We start from the raw sequence: 21,448 nt of genomic DNA, 5'->3' as shown, positions 1-21,448 counted from the left end.
CTATGTGCAAACTTTTGGCATTTTCTAGAAATTGATCCAGGTTGTTTTGTATATGTCAATAGTTTGATATTTTTATTGCTGAGTGATATTCCACATTATGGCTCTTCCACAATTTGTTTAAACACTCACATTTTGAAGGACATCTGGGTTGTTTCCAGTTTGGGGCTGTTATGAATAAAGTCACATTTGTATACAGGTTTTCTTATGAACACAAATCTTCATTTCTTCAAAGTAAATGCCTAGGGGGTGGGGATGTAGCTCAGTGGTAAAGCACTTGCCTTGCATGCATGAGGCCCTGAATTCAATCCCCAGCACTGCAAAAAAATAAAATTAAATTAATAAAAATAAATGCCTAGGATTACAATTGCTGGTCCATATGGTGGTTGCAGGTTTACTTTTTCCAAGAAACTATCAAACTCTTTTCCAAAATTGCTATATCATTTTACATTTCTGCCAGCAAAATATAAGATATAGTTTTTCTACATCTTTGTCAGCATTTGGTGTTGTCACTGTTTTTTATTTTAGTTATTCTCATAGGAACATAATGATATTTTACAGTGATTTTAATTTGTATTTTTCTAATGGCTAATGATGTTGAACATCTTTTCATGTGCTTATTTTCTCTCTGTATATCTTCTTTAGTGAATTGTCTTTTCATTCTTAAGCCATTTCTCCAATTGGATTTTTTTTTTTTACTGTTAAGTTTTGAGAATTCTTTGTATAATCGAGATGCTAGTGTTTGTCATATATGTGGTTTGCAAATATTTTGGTTTTTTAAAATTTTTTTAATAGTTGTAGATAGACACAATACCTTTTATTTTATTTATTTATCTTTTTATGTGGTGCAGAGGATCAAACCCAGAGCTTCACATGTGCTAGGCAAGCACTCTACCAGTGAACCATAACCTAAGCCCTCTTTCTCCTAGTTTCCTGCCTTTTTATTCTCTTGTCAGGGAATTTTTTTAAAATTTATTTATTAGTTCAAATCAGTTATATGTGGCAGTAGAAAACTCTTCGATTCATTGTACACAAATGGAGCAGAATTTTTCACTTCTCTGGTTGTTCATGAAGTAGGGTCACACCATTCATGCAATTATACATGTACCTAGGGTAATGATGTCCATCCAATCATTTCTTTTTTATTTATTTATTTATTTATTTATTTTTTTATTGTTGGTCATTCAAAACATTACATAGTTCTTAATACATCATATTTCACAGTTTGATTCAAGTGGGTTATGAACTCCCAATTTTACCCCGTATACAGATTGCTGTATCACATCAGTTACCCTTCCATTGATTGACAAATTGCCTTTCTAGTGTCTGATGTATTCTGCTGTCTGTCCTATTCTCTACTATCCCCCCTCTCTTCCCCTCCCCTCCCCTTTTCTCTCTCTACCCCTTCTACTGTAAATCATTTCTTCGATTTGTATTGTCTTACCCCTCCTTTCCTCTTATATGTCATTTTGTATAACCCTGAGGATCGCCTTCCATTTCCATGCGGTTTCCCTTCTCACTCCCTTTCCCTCCCATCTCTCATCCCTGTTTAATGTAAATCTTCTTCTCAAACTTTCGTCCCTACCCTGTCCTTGTTTACTCCCCTTATATCAAAGGGGTCATTTGGTATTTATTTTTTAAAGATTGACTAGCTTCACTTAGCATAATCTGCTCTAATGCCATCCATTTCCCTCCAAATTCTATGATTTTGTCATTTTTTAATGCAGAGTAATACTCCATTGTGTATAAATGCCACATTTTTTTTATCCATTCATCTATTGAAGGGCATCTAGGCTGATTCCACAATCTTGCTATCGTGAATTGTGCTGCTATGAACATCGATGTAGCAGTGTCCCTGTAGCATGCTCTCATTAGGTCTTTAGGGAATAGACCGAGAAGGGGAATAGCTGGGTCAAATGGTGGTTCCATTCCCAGCTTTCCAAGAAATCTCCATACTGCTTTCCAAATTGGCTGCACCAATTTGCAGTCCCACCAGCAATGAACAAGAGTGCCCTTTTCCCCGCATCCTCTCCAGCACTTATTATTATTTGACTTTCTAATGGCTGCCAATCTTACTGGGGTGAGATGGTATCTTAGGGTGGTTTTGATTTGCATTTCTCTGACTGCTAGCGATGGTGAGCATGTTTTCATGTACTTATTGATTGATTGTATGTCCTCCTCTGAGAAGTGTCTGTTCAGGTCCTTGGCCCATTTGTTGATTGGGTTATTTGTTATCTTATTGTCTAATTTTTTGAGTTCTTTGTATATTCTGGTTATTAGGGCTCTATCTGAAGTGTGTGGAGTAAAGATTTGTTCCCAGGATGTAGGCTCCCTGTTTATCTCTCTTATTGTTTCTTTTGCTGAGAAAAAACTTTTTAGTTTGAGTAAGTCCCATTTGTTGATTCTAGTTGTTAACTTTTGCGCTATGGGTGTCCTATTGAGGAATTTGGAGCCCGATCCCACAGTATGTAGATCATAACCTACTTTTTCTTCTATCAGATGCCGTGTCTCTGATTTAATATCAAGCTCCTTGATCCATTTTGAGTTAACTTTTGTGCATGGCGAGAGATAGGGATTCAGATTCATTTTGATGCAAATGGATTTCCAGTTTTCCCAGCACCATTTGTTGAAGATGCTATCCTTCCTCCATTGCATGCTTTTAGCCCCTTTATCAAATATAAGATAGTTGTAGTTTTGTGGGTTGGTTACTGTGTCCTCTATTCTGTACCATTGGTCCACCCGCCTGTTTTGGTACCAGTACCATGCTGTTTTAGTTACTATTGCTCTGTAGTATAGTTTGAAGTCTGGTATCGCTATACCGCCTGATTCACACTTCCTGCTTAGCATTGTTTTTGCTATTCTGGGTCTTTTATTATTCCATATGAATTTCATGATTCTTTTATCTATTTCTACAAGAAATGCTGCTGGGATTTTGATTGGCATTGCATTAAACTTATAGAGAACTTTTGGTAATATCGCCATCTTGATGATGTTGGTTCTGCCTATCCATGAGCAGGGTATATTTTTCCATCTTCTAAGGTCTTCTTCTATATCTTTCTTTAGGTTTCTGTAATTTTCATTGTATAAATCTTTCACCTCTTTTGTTAGGTTGATTCCCAAGTATTTTATTTTTTGGGGGGATATTGTGAATGGAGTAGTTGTCCTCATTTCCGTTTCAGAGGATTTGTCGCTGATATACAGGAATGCCTTTGATTTATGCGTGTTGATCTTATATCCTGCCACTTTGCTGAATTCATTTATTAGTTCTAATAGCTTCTTTGTAGACCCTTTTGGGTCTGCTAGGTATAGAATCATATCATCTGCAAATAGTGATAATTTAAGTTCTTCTTTTCCTATTTTTATGCCTTTAATTTCTTTCGTCTGTCTAATTGCTCTGGCCAGTGTTTCGAGGACTATGTTGAACAGAAGTGGTGAGAGAGGGCATCCCTGTCTTGTACCAGATCTTAGAGGGAATGCCTTCAATTTTTCTCCATTCAGAATGATGCTGGCCTGTGGCTTATCATAGATTGCTTTTACAATGTTGAGGTATGATCCTGTTATCCCTAATTTTTCTAGCGTTTTGAACATAAAGGGATGCTGTACTTTGTCGAATGCTTTTTCTGCATCTATTGAGATGATCATATGGTTCTTATTTTTAAGTCTATTGATGTGGTGAATAACATTTATTGATTTCCGTATATTGAACCAGCCTTGCATCCCAGGGATGAATCCTACTTGATCATGGTGTATAATTTTTTTGATATGTATTTGAATCTGATTCACCAGAATTTTATTGAGGATTTTTGCGTCAATGTTCATTAGAGATATTGGTCTGTAGTTTTCTTTCTTTGAAGTGTCTTTGTCTGGTTTCGGAATCAGGGTGATGTTGGCCTCATAGAATGAATTTGGAAGTTCTCCCTCTTTTTCTATTTCCTGAAATAGCTTGAAAAGTATTGGTGTTAGTTCCTCTTTAAAGGTTTTGTAAAACTCTGCTGTATACCCATCCGGTCCTGGGCTTTTCTTAGTTGGTAGTCTTTTGATGGTTTCTTCTATTTCCTCTATTGTTAGGTTGTCTATATCCTCCTGGCTCAATCTGGGCAGATCATAAGACTCAAGGAATTTATCTATGCCTTCACTATCTTCTATTTTATTGGAGTATAAGGATTCAAAGTAATTTCTGATTATCTTCTGTATTTCTGAAGTGTCTGTTGTGATATTGCCTTTTTCATCCCGTATGCTAGTAATTTGGGTTCTCTCTCTTCTTCTCTTCGTTAGCATGTCTAAGGGTCTGTCAATTTTATTTATTTTTTCAAAGAACCAGCTTTTAGTTTTGTCAATTTTTTCAATTGTTTCTTTTGTTTCAATTTCATTAATTTCAGCTCTGATTTTAATTATTTCTTGCCTTCTACTTCTTTTGCTGTTGTTTTGCTCTTCTTTTTCTAGGATTTTGAGATGAAGTATGAGATCATTTATTTGTTGGTTTTTTCTTGTTTTGAGGAATGAACTCCAAGCAATGAATTTTCCTCTTAGAACTGCTTTCAATGTGTCCCATAGATTCCGATATGTTGTGTCTGTGTTTTCATTTAACTCTAGGAAGTTTTTAATTTCCTCCTTGATGTCTTCTAAAACCCATTGATCACTCAGCAACCTATTGTTCATTCTCCAGGTGATGCTTGATTTTTCCTTTCTTCTTTTATCATTGATTTTCAGTTTCATTCCATTATGATCAGATAAGATGCATGGTATTATCTCTACCCCTTTGTATTGTCTAAGAGTTGCCCTGTGACATAGTATATGGTCTATTTTTGAGAAGGTTCCATGTGCTGCTGAGAAAAAAGTGTAGCTACTTGATGTTGGGTGGTATAGTCTATATATGTCAATTAAGTCTAGGTTGTTAATTGTGTTATTGAGTTCTATAGTTTCCTTATTTAACTTTTGTTTGGAAGATCTGTCCAGTGGTGAGAGAGGTGTGTTGAAGTCTCCCATGATTATTGTATGGTGGTCTATTAGACTCTTGAACTTGAGAAGAGTTTGCTTGATGAACACGGCTGCACCATTATTTGGGGCATATATATTTATGATTGTTATGTCTTGTTGGTGTATGGTTCCCTTGAGCAGTATGAAGTGTCCTTCTTTATCCCTTTTGATTAGCTTTGGCTTGAAATCTATTTTATTAGATATGAGTATGGACACTCCTGCTTGTTTCCGTGGTCCATATGAGTGATATGATTTTTCCCAACCTTTCACCTTAAGTCAATGTATATCTTTTCCTATCAAATGCGTCTCCTGTAGACAGCATATTGTTGGATCTTGTTTTGTGATCCATTCTACTAGCCTGTGTCTCTTAATTGGTGAGTTTAAGCCATTAACATTTAGGGTTATTATTGAGATATGGTTTGTTCTTCTATCCATATTTGTTTGTTGATGTTACTAAACCTGATTTGTTATCCTCTTTGACTACTTTCCCCCCTTTACTGTCCTACCTCCCATTGTTGGTTTTCAATGTTATTTTCCATTTCCTCTTCCTGTAATGTTTTGCCAAGGATTTTTTGAAGAGATGGTTTTCTAGCTGCGAATTCTTTTAACTTTTGTTTATCGTGGAAGGTTTTAATTTCATCTTCTAACCTGAAGCTTAATTTTGCCGGATACACGATTCTTGGTTGGAGCCCATTGTCTTTCAGTGTTTGAAATATGTTATTCCAGGATCTTCTAGCTTTCAGAGTCTGTGTTGAGACATCAGCTGTTATCCTGATTGGTTTACCCCTAAATGTAATCTGCTTTCTTTCTCTTGCAGCTTTTAAAATTCTCTCCTTATTCTGTATGTTGGACATCTTCATTATAATGTGTCTAGGTGTGGATCTCTTATGATTTTGAACATTCGGCGTCCTGTAGGCTTCTAGGATTTGGGATTCTGTCTTTCTTCAATTCTGGGAAGTTTTCTCGTATTATTTCACTGAATAGACTGTTTATTCCTTTGGAATGGAGCTCTGTGCCTTCCTGTATCCCAATGACTCTTAAATTTGGTCTTTTGATATTGTCCCATAATTCTTGGATGTTCTGCTCATTGTTTCTTAGCAGACTTGCTGAGCTGTCTATGTTCTTTTCCAGTTGAAATACTTTGTCTTCATTGTCTGATGTTCTCTCTTCTAAGTGATCTACTCTGCTGGTAGTATTCTCAATTGAGTTTTTAAGTTGGTTTATTGTTTCCTGCATTTCTAGAATTTCTATTTGTTTATTTTTTATTACCTCTATCTCCCTGTGAAATTGATCTTTTACTTCCTGGATTTGTTTGTCAATGTGATCTTTCATTGTCTGATTTTGCTGTCTCATGTCTTCCTTGAGACTCCAGATCATCTGAAGCATATATATCCTGAACTCTTTATCTGATATTCCATCTGTTGCAGCTATTACCTCTTCTAAAGTTGAGTTGACCTGCATTGCTTGTGGTCCTTTCTTTCCTTGTCTTTTCATACTGCTCGCGTTTCTTTCTGCTTGGTGCAACTGTTGTGTTTTTGAAATTTACCCCCTATTTATTTATGTTGCTCTTGTATAGTTGGAAAGTCTCCCTTGCAGGGCGGGTAGTGGCTGTGCTCCTCCTCTAATTATGGTGGTCTGTCTACCACGCTGATCGGTCGCAGGTCTCCCCCCCCTGCGGGCACGGGAGGCGGCTCTGCTCTGCCCCCACTCCAATTGTGGTAACGTAACTACCACGCCCTGGGGTCGTAGGTCCTGATCTGGATGTGGGTTGCGGCTCTGCTGGGTCCCCACTCCAATTGGTGTGACGTGTCTACCACACAGGCAGACCTCTAGGCCGGTGGGTCGCAGTTCTGCACAGCCCCCACTCCCAATGGGGGTACCTGACTACCTCTCCAACAGGCCGCTGAGCCCCCTCTGGACTCAGGCAGCGACCCTGCTCCACCCCCACTCCAACCAGTGTGACGCGACTGCCTCGGTGTTACGTGTCCCCCACGCTGGCAAGCTACCTGGCCTGACTTGCCAGTGGGCGGCAGGTCTGCCTGCCCTGTTTGCTCAGATAGCAGCTCCGCACAGCCCCTACTCCAAATGAGGTAACTTGACTACCGCGCCTCGGGGTCGCTGGTCCTATTCTAGGCGTGGGCGGCTGCTCTCTTGAGCTCCAGCTGCGTTTGGGGTGTCATGATACCACGCCGGCGGGTCACTTGGCCTGCTCTGGGCGCAGGTGGAAGTTCCACTCTGCCCCCACAGCACCCAGCAGGACCCTGATTGAGAAGCAGTCACCGCCGGTTCCCTAGCCTTGGGCCAAAGCAGCTTAGGTAGCCGGAACCCCACCTCTCCGATCCCGATACACTCTCAGCTGGGAGCTGGCTCCAGCGAGCGACCCCCACGGGTTCCCCAGCCCCAGGCCAAAACTGTTCCGGGAGTCAGAACCCAGTCGCCCCAAGCTCAGCGCACGCTCCACTTGGAGCTGGCCTCCACCGGTAGTCTCTGCAGTTTCCTCAGACCTGGGCCAGGTTAGCCCCGGGAACCAGAATCCAGCTGCTCAGTGCCCGGCGCACGCCTTGCCCGGCACGAGCCTCTAGAAATATTCTCCACAAGGTCCCCAGTCCAGAGCCTGAGCAAGAAATCTGTCTGCTAGACACAGGCAACTACCAGCCTGAAACCACCTGTTCCGTAGCTGAATGAGCTGAGATCAGTAGAACATGGGGATGATTACATCATCTCTCCGAAATGGCAGCTGCTGTCCTCCACTGAGGTCCGACCGGTGTCTGGAACCAGGCTGGACTGCTTCTCTCCTCTATCTCAAAGCAGGAACTCAGCACTAAGGGCTGCCAATGTACCCCTGGCGTGAGCCCCCACAAACCTGTTTTGATGTTGCAATCTGTCGGAGAGTGGTGGTGTATCCTTCAGCTTTCCCAGATGGTGGCTGCTGACTGCCTGGATGGAGTGTCCGCTGTTTTGGTGTTGCAATCTGAAGGAGAGTGGTGGTGTATCCTTCAGCTTTCCCGGATGGTGGCCGCTGACTGCCTGGATGGAGTGTCCGCTGTGGGGGATGGGACGGGACTGTACTGCTTCCTTCCCCTTCTGAAATCCCGTACTCGGCCCAAGGGTCCGTGTGGGCTTGGCTGGCGGGATTCCACCTAATGGCAGCCCCTAACCTCCCTGCTTGCTAATTAATGGCTTCTCTGAGGCGCCACGCCTTCTGTCCCATCCAATCATTTCTGAGAGTTTTTAATCATGAATGGGTGATGAATTTTGTCATAGTGCTTTTCCTGCATTAGTTGATATAATTGTGCTTTTGTTGATTGTTTTTAACCTATTAATATGGTGGATTACATTGATTGATTTTTTTAATATTAAACTTATATCTCTGGAATAAACCCATTTTGATCATAGTATATAATGATTTCTATATCATTTAATTCCATGTGCCAGTTTTTTGTTATGGATTTTTATGTCTGTCTTCATAAAGAATGTTGACTCAATGTTTTCTCAGGTTTTTACCAGTTATTTCTTTTTCAACTAATATATATGGCCCTCAGAACAATTGTAATATGTCAGTTAGGTTTTACATTATTCAAAGATGATGTGTTATCATTAAATAAGCAAATAATGGATTATTTTTTTGTCACACTTAAATATTGGCTTGATTTTAAAGTATAATTTACATAATACTATGCAGAAATAAATTCTACTATAGAATGAAGTATTTATTTATCCCATTCTTTATTTTCATTTTGTTGAAAGTGTTTTTAAGTTTCTCTTGAGATTTCTTCTTTAACCTACTTGTTATTTAGAAGTCATTTGTCTATAATCTCCAAGAACTAGGGGATTTTCAAGCTATCTTTATCTAGTTTCCAGTGTAATTCCATTATCCTCTGAAAAGAAAAGACATTGTATAATTTCTTTTAAATTTTGTTGATTTATATTTTGTTGTCAAGAATATGCTCTAGTTGTGGTTAATGTTCTGTGTAATCTTGTTAAGAATATGTAATCTGCTGTTGTTGGATGAAATAGTATGTATATTTCAGTTATATCCAGTTAATCAGTGATGCTGTTAAGGTCAACTGCATCCTGATTTTCTGTTCTCTGAATCTATTTCTGATACCAAGGTATTGAAGTCTCCAGCTATCATAGTGGGTTCATCTGTATCATCTTGCATGTCTTTCAGGTTTTGCCTCACATATTTTGACACTGTTTTGTTAGGCACATACACATTTGTGATTTTTATGTTTTCTTGGAATAGTGACCCTTTTATCATCTTGTAATGCCTTTCTTACTCCTTGATAATTTCCCTTACTCTGAAGAGTAATTTTTTTTTTTTTTGTACAGTCTTTGCCTCATTTTTGTTTCAGGATAATACTAGCTTCATAAAATGTAGTGTTCCCTTCTCTTCTATTTTCTGAAAGAGATTATTTAAAATTCGTGTTAATTCTTCTTTAAATGCTTGGTAAACTTCTCCAGTGAAACTATCTGAACCTGGGGATTTCTCTTTGGGGAGTTTTAAAATTGTGAATTAGTATAAATTAAACTTTTTCACAACTGTTTCACATTGAATGAACTATAGCAATTTGTGTTTTTTGAGTTGATCTGTTTTTGTCTAAGTCATCAAATATATGTGTGTAGAGTTGTTTGTAATATTCTACTATTTGTCTATAAGGGCTGTGGTGATATACAATTTCAAACCTAATATTGGTAATTTTCCTCTCTCTGTTTCTTTGTAGAGATTTCTCAATTTTATTGATCTTTAGAAACCAGCCTTTTGTTTCATTGATATCTTCTATTCTTCTGTTTTCATATTTGTGGATTTCTATTGTTTGTTATATATTTCCTTCTGCTTGTTTTTTGTTTTTGTTTGGTAGTGCTGGGGGTTGAACTCAGGGCCTTGGTCATGCTGGGCAAGTGCTCTACGCTGAGCTGCATTGGTTTTTCTTTAGACTCTTGAGATTTGATTATTAATTAGAGACATTTCCTAATGTATGTATTTAGTGCTATAAATTTCCCTCCCAGCAATTCTTTAGCTTTGTGCCAGGAAATTTCAGTATGTTTTACTTTTATTTTCATTCCGTTCAATGTATTTTTTAAAAATTTCCTTTGAAATGTTCTCATTGACCCATGTTGTTTAGATTTTAAGTATTTGAAAATTTTCTTGTTATTCTTTTGTTGTTGAATTCCAGTTTGATCCCATTATAGTTAAAGGATATACTCCATATGATTTAAGTTCTTTTATATTTGTTGAGATTTGTTTTATAGCCCAAGATAAGGTTTCTGTTGGTATATGTTCCCTGAACACTTGGAAAAAGAAATGTATATTCTGCTGTTGTGGGTATTGTATAAATGTTGTGTATCATGTCCTGTTAGTTAATACCATTTTGTTTGTTTTTTGGTACCAGGTATTGAACCTAGGGGTACTTAACTACTGAGCCACATTCCCATCCCTTTTTATTTTTTATTTTGAGACAGGGTCTCACCAAGGTGCTGAGAGCCTCACTAAATTACTGCAGCTGGCTTTGAACTTGCAATCCTCCTGCCTCAGTGTCCCAAGCTGCTGGGATTTCAAGCGTGTGCCACCACACCAGTAGTTGATGGTGTTATTAAGTCCTATGCCCTTACTGATTTTCTGCTACTTATTCTAGCAATCATTGAAAGACCTCAGCACTGTTTCAGTCTTTAAATCTGAAAAGATATTGTGCCTTCTCTCTACCTTTCAGAGTCTTCTTGCATCTGTTTTCTAATATCCAGGACTTTTAGTTGTACTTGGAAGAAGGGAAAACATATTTATTCCATTTTCCAGGAAGTAGAAATGGGACTCAACATTTTATATTTATATTTTTAAAAAATTCCCTTAGTGACTGTGGACTTGCATTTAGGCACCATTACTTTAGAACTATAACAATGATTATGACTTATTTGATGTATTTGGCATTTTATGATCTATAGAACTTTCAAATAGAATACAATCTCATCATTTCTGAAAGAAACACTACAAAATAAGAACAATTGTCTGCATTTTACTGCTAAAATAAAAAGGTCAAGACAAGTGGCTTGTCCATAATCATTTTTTTTCTTTTTTTATTGGGTTGTTCAAAACATTACAAAGCTCTTGACATATCATATTTCATACATTAGATTCAAGTGGGTTATGAACTCCCATTTTTACCCCAAATACAGATTGCAGAATCACATCGGTTACACATCTACATTTTTACATAATGCCCTATTAGTAACTGTTGTATTCTGCTACCTTTCCTATCCTCTACTATCCTCCCTCCCCTCCCCTCCCATCTTCTCTCTCTACCCCATCTACTGTAATTCATTTCTCTCCTTGTTTATTTTCCCATTCCCCTCACAACCTCTTATATGTAATTTTGTATAACAATGAGGGTCTCCCTCCATTTCCATGCAATTTCCCTTTTCTCTCCCTTTCCCTCCCACCTCATGTCTCTGTTTAATGTTAATCTTTTCTTCCTGCTCTTCCTCCCTGCTCTGTTCTTAGTTGCTCTCATTATATCAAAGAAGACATTTGGTATTTGTTTTTTAGGGATTGGCTAGCTTCACTAAGCATAATCTGCTCTAGTGCCATCCATTTCCCTGCAAATTCCATGATTTTGTCATTTTTTAGTGCTGCGTAATACTCCATGGTGTATAAATGCAACATTTTTTTATCCATTCATCTATTGAAGGGCATCTGGGTTGGTTCCACAGTCTAGCAATTGTGAATTGTGCTGCTATGAACATCGATGTGGCAGTATCCCTGTAGTACACTCTTTCATGTCTTTTGTTAGGTTGATTCCCAAGTATTTTTTTTTTTTGAGGATATTATGAATGGAGTGTTTTTCCTCATTTCCGTTTCAAAAGTTTTGTCACTGATATACAGAAATGCCTTTGATTTATGCGTGTTGATTTTATATCCTGCCACTTTGCTGAATTCATTTATTAGTTCTAGTAGTTTTTTTGTAGACCCTTTTGGGTCTTCTAGGTATAGAATCATGTCATCCGCAAATAGTGATAATTTAAGTTCTTCTTTTCTTATTTTCATGCCTTTAATTTCTTTCATCTGTCTAATTGCTCTGGCCAGTGTTTCGAGAACTATATTGAATAGAAGTGGTGATAGAGGGCATCCCTGTCTTGTTCTAGATTTTAGAGGGAATGCCTTCAATTTTTCTCCATTCAGAATGATGCTAGCCTGAGGCTTATCATAGATAGCTTTTACAATGTCGAGGAAAGTTCCTGTTATCCCTAGTTTTTCTAATGTTTTGAACATAGAGAGATGCTGTACTTTGTCGAATGCTTTTTCTGCATCTATCGAGATGATCATATGGTTCTTATCTGTAAGTCTATTGATGTGGTAAATAACATTTATTGATTTCCGTATATTGAACCAGCCTTGCATCCCAGGGCTGAATCCTACTTGATCATGGTGCACAATTTTTTTGATGTTCCTTTGTATCTGATTCGCCAGAATTTTATTGAGGATTTTTGCATCTAGGTTCATCAGAGATATTGGTCTGTAGTTTTCTTTCTTTGAGGTGTCTTTGTCTGGTTTCGGAATCAGGGTGATGTTGGCCTCATAGAATGAATTTGGCAGAGCTCCCTCTTTTTCTATTTCCTGAAATAACTTGAAAAGTATTGGTATTAATTCTTCTTTAAAGGTTTTGTAATACTCCGCTGCATACCCATCTGGTCCTGGGCTTTTCTTGGTTGGTAGTCTTTTGATTGCTTCTTCTATTTCATCCATTGAAATTGGTCTGTTTAAATTGTGTGTATCCTCCTGACTCAGTCTGGGCAAATCATATGACTTAAGAAATTTATCGATGTCTTCACTGTCTTCTATTTTATTGAAATATAGGTTTTCAAAATAATTTCTAATTGTCTTCTGTATTTCTGTAGCATCTGTTGTGATATTGCCTTTTTCATCCCGTATGTTAGTAATTTGAGTTCTCTCTCTTCTTCTCTTCATTAGCATGGCTAAGGGTCTGTCGATCTTATTTATTTTTTTGAAGAACCAACTTTTAGTTTTGTTAATTTTTTCAATAGTTTCTTTTGTTTCAATTTCGTTGACTTCCGCTCTGATTTTAATAATTTCTTGCCTTCTGCTACATTTGCTGTTGTTTTGCTCTTCCTTTTCTAGGGCTTTGAGATGGAGTGTGAGCTCATTTATTTGTTGGTTTTTCCTTTTTTTGAGGAATGACCTCCAGGCGATGAATTTCCCTCTTAAAACTGCTTTCATTGTGTCCCATAGATTCCTATATGTTGTGTCTGTATTTTCATTTATCTCTAAGAATTTTCTGATTTCCTCCTTTATGTCTTCTGTAACCCATTGATCATTCAGTAACATATTGTTCATTTTCCATGTGATGTAGGATTTTTCCTTCCTTCTTTTATAATTGATTTCCAGTTTCATTCCATTATGATCAGATAAAATGCATGGTATTATCTCCAACCCTTTATATTTACTGAGGGTTGCCCTATGGCATGATATATGGTCTATTTTTGAGAAGGATCCATGTGCTGCTGAGAAAAAAGTATATCCATTTGATGATGGTTGATACATTCTATATATGTCAGTTAAGTCTAGGTTATTGATTGTGATATTGAGTTCTATAGTTTCTTTATTCAACTTTCGTTTGGAGGATCTGTCCAATGGTGAGAGAGGTGTGTTGAAGTCACCCATAATTATTGTGTTGTGGTCTATTTGATTCTTGAACTTGAGGAGAATTTGTTTTATGAACGTCGCAGCACTATTATTTGGTGCATAAATATTGATAATTGTTATGTCTTGTTGGTGAATGGTTCCTTTTAACAGTATATAATGTCCTTCCTTATCCCTTTTGATTAACTTAGTCTTGAAGTCGATTTTATTCGATATGAGGATGGCCACCCCTGCTTGCTTACGAGGACCGTGTGCATGGTATGATTTTTCCCAACCTTTCACCTTTAGCCTGTGTATGTCTTTTCCAATCAGATGTGTCTCCTGGAGGCAACATATTGAACATATTGTTGGATTTGTTTTTTTAATCCATGTTACCAGCCTATGTCGCTTTATTGGATAGTTTAAGCCATTAACGTTTAGACTTACTATTGATATATGGTTTGTACTGCCAGCCATGTTTGATTATTTGTCTTTTTTTTTTTTAATTTAGTTTGTTTCTCCAGGATTAGCTTTCCCCCTGCCCTCTGTCTTTACCGAGGCACTTCCCACTGATGGTTTTGGTTATTGTTTTTCATTTCTTCCTCGTGTAGTGTTTTGCTCAAGACTCTTTGCAATGCTGGTTTTCTGGCTGCAAATTCTTTTTGCTTTTGTTTATCATGAAAGATTTTTATTTCGTTGTCGTACCTGAAGCTTAATTTTGCTGGATACAGAATTCTTGGTTGGCATCCATTGTCTTTCAGTGTTTGAAATACGTTGTTCCAGGATCTTCTCGCTTTCAGCGTCTGCGATGAAAAATCTGTTGTTAACCTTATTGGTTTACCCCTGAATGTAATCTGCCTCCTTTCTCTTGTAGCTTTTAATATTTTCTCTTTGTTCTGTATATTGGATATCTTCATAACAATGTGTCTTGGCGTTGGTCTACTGTGATTTTGTGTGCTCGGTGTCCTGTATGCATCTACAATTTGTATATCCGTTTCCTTTTTTATTTCTGGAAAGTTTTCTGTAATTATTTCATTCAGCAGGTTACTCATTCCCTTGGTTTGAATCTCTGTACCTTCTCTATCCTGATGACTCGTAAGTTTGTTTTATTTATGTTATCCCATGTCTCTTGGATGTTTTTCTCATGATTTTTTACCAGCCTTTCTGAGTTGGCTAGACTCTTTTCAAGATGATATACTTTGTCTTCATTATCTGATGTTCTGGCTTCTACTTGCTCCACTCTGTTAGTGATACTCTCAATTGAGTTTTTAATTTGGTTTATCGTTTCCTTCATTTCTGGAATTATTGTTTGATTTTTTTTTATAATCTCTATCTCCTGATAAAGATGCTTAACTTCTACTTTTATCTGTTTATGTAATTCATTTTCAATGTGTTCTTTCACCGTTTGGATTTGCTGTCTCGTATCCTCTTTAAGGTTCCATTCCATCTGTCTAAGGTATTCCTTGAGTTCTTTATATGACCATTTTTCTGGTGACTCTAGGTCCTCCTGAATATTTAGGCTGTCCTTCATTGTTTGTACTCCTTTTCTTCCTTGCTTTTTTATGCTGCTCATGTTATTTCTTGTTCTGTTTGACTGCTGAGTTACTGTTTACTCTTATAAATTTATTTGATGCTTGGGAGGAAAGATATTAGAAGGGAAGGGAAGAAGTCACTAAAGAAAATGAGAGTAGGCAGGTAGAATTCAAGGAAGGGGGAATAAGAAAATTGAAAAGAAACAAAAAGACAGAATAAAAAAATAGAAAAGAAAGAAAGAAAGAAAAATTTAAAAAAAAATAATAATGATAATAAAAAATTAAAATTTAAATTTAAAATAATAATAAAATAAAAAAAATTTTTTAAATTAAAAACATTTTTAAAAAGTTAAAGAACAAGAGCAACAAAAAAATGAAAATGAAAGAAAAAAAACCCAAATTAAAAAAAATAATAATGATAATAAATGCAGTCATAGAGTTCGATTAACTTCTCTTCCAGTAGGTGGAGCTGTGCCCACTGGGCCAAGCTTCTCCTCTCAATAGGTGGGAACCAATCACTGTGCAGCAGCTCCTCCTCCCAGACTGGGCGGGTCTCCAATCCTGAGTGCCTAAGGCCTTCTCTTGTGTCTAGTCACTTCCCCACTTTTCCTCAAGCCAGGCCCCACTCACCGGTGACACTCACCACAATACTGGCTACACGCCAGGTCTGCTGTTCCTGGGAGCCCTGTTTTCATGAACGCCTGGGCATACTTTCCCTGTTTGCCTCCCTCAGACCCTAAGTTTGTAGAGCTTGGGGCTGAGAACCCCCAGCGAATTTGCTTGCCCTCTGGTAGCCACGCTCCTGGTAGCTGGTGCAAGAGACCTCAGTTGTCAGCACTGGTGGGAGCGGTAGCCAGGAGTTCCACGCCTCGAGTCCCGCACCACTCCTGATTCCCTCCGTATGGCTATCGTGCTCATGGGAGAGCTGGGATTACACACATGTCGCCCGCTGGTTTCAATGAAGTTCTCTCCTCTGCCCGTGACGTCAGTTCTCTGCCATGGTGGTATCCCATGCAAATGGTGACCGTTCGTTCCCTTTGCCGGGTGACCAATGCAACGGGTGGGTCCTGACTGTCTCTCCCAAGCCCCGTTTTAATCCTGTGGCCACTGCCAGCTATGAAGCCTCGGTTGGCTTTTACCTCTGTAAGTTTAGAAGAGCCGACCAGTTATTTCAGCGGGATCGTTAGTGCTGAGTCACGAGAAGCAGGCGAACCGGAGCTTGAATGCAGCCGATCCGGGCTCGGTGTGTGTTCTGAGAGGCCCAAACTGTTGGCCCCAGATCAACGTCAGCTTTGCATTGCCTAGTGATCCTGAGCAAACAGCATTTAGACAGTTTACGACTCCCTATGCCCGCGCAGCTGGAGAGGTCAGAGACTTGATCTCTCTGCGCCCGCCGCCATGTTGGATCCGTTGTCCATAATCATATATCAGATAAGACACAGAGCTGGGACTTATAACTTTTCACTTCAAGACCTTGGCTTTGCCCATTAAGTCTCAAGTACTTTTTGTGTCATAAGGTATCATTGTCGTATTTTCTTACCTGGGTTCAGTCACAGAGCAATTTTATTCAGTGGTCTAATGTCTGAATTATAACACTAATGTGAAAAGAGCTGCTAATAATCACTAGCAGGAATCACCTGCCAACCACTTTGGGGCCAGCTAGTTAACTCCAGCACTACAATTTGATCTGCCAATATAGTGATTCCCAGATTTCAATGAACATTAAAATAATCATCTAGAGAGCTTTAAGAAAATCTCAATACCCACCCCCAAAAAAAGAAAAGAAAAGAAATGGTTGGAAACATTAAATCTGTCTGAACAAAGATTAAAAAACAAAAAAATCTCAATATCCCAGTTGCATTCCACAGTAATTAAATCAGAATGTTTGTGGTGATAACCAGGCATTGGTGGTTTTTGTTTTGTATTTTGTTTTAAGAGAACCTCAGATGATTTCAGTATGCATCAAAAATTAGAAACCAGTTTATGGTGTATTAAAGGAAGTATGTAGCCAGTGGCACACACCTATAATCGCAGCTATTTGGGAGGCTGAGGCAGGAGGAATGCAAGTTCGAGACTAGCCTGTGCAACTTAGTGAGACCCTGTCTCAAAATAATTTTTTTTTTAAAGGAGGTATGTGGCTAACACTGCAGCTGCAAGAGTTTAGAGAGACTTTTTCCTTCCTGTTAACAACTACAACTTTTTAAAAAAAATTTTTTTTTTATTTTTAGGTGCATACACCTTTATCTTATTTTTATGTGGTGCTGAGGATCGAATCCAGTGCCTCACACATGCCAGGCGAGCGCGCCACCACTTGAGCCACATCCCAAGCCCCAACAACTACAACTCTTAATTGTGCCCCTTTGAGTCTCAATTATAGGATCACCTAAGACCAAAAATAGAATAGTTCCTCTTCGTCCCTTTTCTTAAAAACGGTTGCTTTCACAGTTTTTGTGAGTTCACTGTATTCTCTCCTATTCTATGAATCATAAGTGATTAGCAGTTTTCTTGGTGAAAGACTAGATAGTAAATATTTTAGGCATTGATCATTATTAGAGTCTTTTCTTTCTTTTTTGGAGGGGGGGGAAGCATAGTAGACATTGAACTAAGAGGCATTCGACCACTAAGACACATCCGCAGCCCTATTTTATATTTTATTTAGAGACAGGGTCTCACTGAGTTGCTTAGCGCCTCGCTTTTGCTGAGGCTGGCTTTGAACTCACAATCCTTCTGTCTCAGCCTCCCTAGCTGCTGGGATTACAGGAGTGCACCACCACACCTGGTTTGTTGGAGTCTTTATACAATTATTCAACTTTACTTTTGTACATCAAAAGACAAAATAAATGTGTATGGTCATGTTCTAATAAAACACCTTATCTTACAAAAAGAGGTTGTGTGCAAGAAGTATAACTCAGAGTAGAGCTCTTGCCTAGTATGCATAAAACCCTGGTTTGATCCCCAGCACCACGCACACAAAAAAAGCAGGTTGTGGGTATGATCCAAGAGTTGAGTTTATGGACCCTGCCATAAGCATTTCAGATATTTCACTTGTGGATAATTGAAATCTAGAGTTATTTGCCATCTTCTGGCACCACAGGCCCAGTCTCACTATGTCCCTGAGTTACCTTAGAGGTTCTAGAGTGACCCTTCTTGGAGCACAGGGTCTGGTGCATAACTTCTGGGCTTCATTATCTGTGACTCTTCTCCTACATTGTTGGGAAACCAGTGTTAGAAGAGATCCACTGAGGATGGGCAAAACCACATTCATCTGAATCCCTGAATCTGTGCACACTCAAAATTCTTCCTTTTTATTTTTTGGTGCTAGAGATGAAACCGAGGGCCTTACCCATGCTGGGCAAGTACCCTCCCAGTGAGCTACATCTCAGCCCTATTCTTCTGTTCTGAAGCAACTGGTCTGATAAATACCCAACTCCTGTGTCCAGCTTATTTGCTATTAGTAATGGCTATAAAGCTATACTCTCCAGTATGGTACCATTTAGCCATGTATGGCTACTGAAATTTATATTTAAATTATTATAGTTAAATAAAATCTAAAATTGAATTATTCAGTTGACTAATCACATTGTAAATAGTTGATAGCCATATGTGGTTGGTGGCTCCTGTATTAGGCAGTGCAAATGTACAGCATTTCCACATTTGCAGGCACTTCTACCAGACACTGTTGCTCTGCATTTTGTTAAGTCATAAGTCTTGAAGAGCTCTAACTTTGGAACTTAAAATTACTAATTTTTAACCTCTTTATTCCTTTAACCAAGACTGATATTTCTATTAAAGTAAAAAGGTAATATTTTGTTTTAAAGGAAGTGAGATTCATGGTATCAAGAAAGTGACTAAGAACTACTGGTCATATACATTGGAAACTTTATTGTGGGATGTTATAAAATTGCTTCATAAAATGGTGGGGACGGTGGAAATTCCATTTATTGAGTAACTTGTATGTGTTAGGCACTAAGTGCTTTGTAGTTGAAGCTCAGAAAAGTTAAATACTAAGTAAGTGGCTGGCCCTGGTATTTGAATCCAAACCTTTGTGATGACTTAAGACCTTTGCTTTCCTAGTATACTGTGCTGCTTCAAGTTTACCAAAGACTATGGTAGGTATTTTACCTATTTTAATCTCAGGAAGCTATAATTCCCTAAAGATGTTATGTTAATGTTTGTTTGCTTGTTTGTTTTGCAATGCTGGGTATAGAACTCAAAGGTTATGCTGACTTAAATGAGAAAAGTACCAATCTTCCTTCAAATAAGAAATCTGGCTTAGCTTTTTTTTTTTTTCCTTAGGAGACATGTGGGAGAATAAAAATACCAGAATAAAAATGTTAAAATCCTAGTATAATTCTGTGGATACATCTTACCAGAATTTCTATGGAATACTGAGATCTCATTTATATAATTTTGTATTATAAATTGCCAATTTGATGAATGGTCAGATTACAGGTTTGTTTGAAGGTTAGTTTTACAAGACAATGCTACAGATTCTGATATCATTTGAGAATTTATAAGACTACTTTTATCAAATTGTCCTTCCAGGAATCAGTTTAACAGGGATTAGGACAAATTGGTAAAATTTAGGAATATTCTCACAATCTTCATTTTGCACAAGAATATAAAATTGTCTTTTGAATATTTTCAGTTTAACAATTTGTCAAAATTCTTTAAAATAGATTTTGACATAGGAAAAGATTGCACTCTTTGTAGCTGCAGAGCAGAGGGGATATGACTACCATTTCTTTCTGAGACTCCATTTGTTAATTATGATTATTTGATTTTTAGACCAGCATCTAGAATTTCATGTATTGGCATTAAAAACACAAAGCTGATATGCAGAAAACAGGAAAAAAGATAAATAGGATTTCATTTAGTAACAGTACAACAATGTTAGAATTTATCTAGCATGGACAAGCTCTATAATAGACTTCTAATTATTTTTTTTATTTGATGATATGGTGCTTATTTTTGTGTACAGAAGGCAGGTGCTGAGCCCGTACTGTGACACGCTCAGAAGTAATCCATTGCAATTAACTTGCAGACAAGACCAGAGAGCAGTTGCAGTGTGTAATTTGCAGAAGTTTCCTAAACCTTTGCCACCAGAATATCAGGTAACACATGTTTTCAGCACAATTTTAGGAATCATATTTTTAAGAAGTCATCTCCATTTTGACTTCAGAGAGTAAATTCCCCAAAGCCAAGTGCTATGGCACATGCCTATAATCCCAGGGACTCTGGAGGTAGCTTCAGCAATTTTGCTCTACCTGCCATTTTCAGAGTAATCTTAAATCAGAAATGATGTCTCAGAAGCTAATTTTAAATGATAGCTGCTAATTTTGAGCTTCCTACATATATTTATGACCACACTGAGTGCTTCAGACACCATAAGATGGCAACTGTATTTTTTTTTTTTTTTTTTTTTTTGGTACCAGGATGTGAACTCAGGGACACTCAATCACTCACTGCGTGCCACCCCCACATCCACATCCCCAGCCCTATTTGTATTTTATGTAGAGACAGGGTCTCACTGAGTTGCTTAGCATCTCGCCTTTGCTGAGGCTGGCTTTGCACTTGGGATCCTTCTGCCTCAGCCTCCTAAGCCACTGGGATTACAGGTGTGTGCTACTGCACCTGACATGGTAACTGTATTCCTAAGCATAGCTTTATAACTCATAAGTTGTTGTAAAATGTAAAATGTGAAATAGTTAGGCTTATCTGATACCTTCTTCTTTGGTATTCAGAGTTTTTTTTATATATTTAATTTATTTTCTCAATTTTTATTTTTTCAAAACAGCACATCAGTTAAGCCTCCTAAAAACACCTGTACATTTTATTTGTTTGTCTTTGCAACAGGGTCACACTATATTGCCCAGGTTAGTCTTGAACTCTTGGGTTTAAGCAATCCTCCTGTCTCAGCCTCCCCAATAGATAGGACTATAGGTGTGTACATCACCTGACACTTTATATTTAAAGTGTCTTAATTCTATGCATTTGTTTTATGTTTTTTCAATTATTAAAGCTCTTCCTTTTGCTGTCAAATTCTCTTTTTTAAAACATTGATCAAGTTTGTCCTCCTAAGAGATGTTGAATTAATTTATTTATCTTGCTTATTTTTAAACAATAGCAACTTCAAAATACCCTTCCTATGGCATATTATATCTTCTTTGTGTTATGCAGTTTATGAAAAAAACTACACTAATATCTTGTGTTATACAGCATTAGAGAGTTGTTATAAGTAGCCAGCCTATGGACTTTATTTTGATTATGCAGAATGACTCTTAATCTCTTGTCTTATAATATTTTTTAA

General features: G+C 37.8%; 1 protein-coding gene across 2 annotated transcripts in view; it reads left to right on the top strand.

The window, feature by feature from the left end:
* Lmln (leishmanolysin like peptidase) overlaps positions 1–21,448 on the top strand; it is an 81,022-nt gene that overhangs the window by 40,893 nt on the left and 18,681 nt on the right. The window contains exon 13 of one of the 2 annotated variants that reach the window (XM_026396132.2): positions 20,120–20,252. In XM_026396132.2, the coding sequence (XP_026251917.2) occupies positions 20,120–20,252 (133 nt within the window). The remainder of the gene's footprint in view (positions 1–20,119; positions 20,253–21,448) is intronic. The other variant, XM_077794866.1, reaches the window with a different exon arrangement.

This window comes from Urocitellus parryii, chromosome 2 (genome assembly GCF_045843805.1).
Source record: "Urocitellus parryii isolate mUroPar1 chromosome 2, mUroPar1.hap1, whole genome shotgun sequence".
NCBI classification, from domain to species: domain Eukaryota; kingdom Metazoa; phylum Chordata; class Mammalia; order Rodentia; family Sciuridae; genus Urocitellus; species Urocitellus parryii.
Note: the sequence above shows the minus strand (reverse complement) of the source record. Positions and strands in the feature narration are given on the sequence as shown.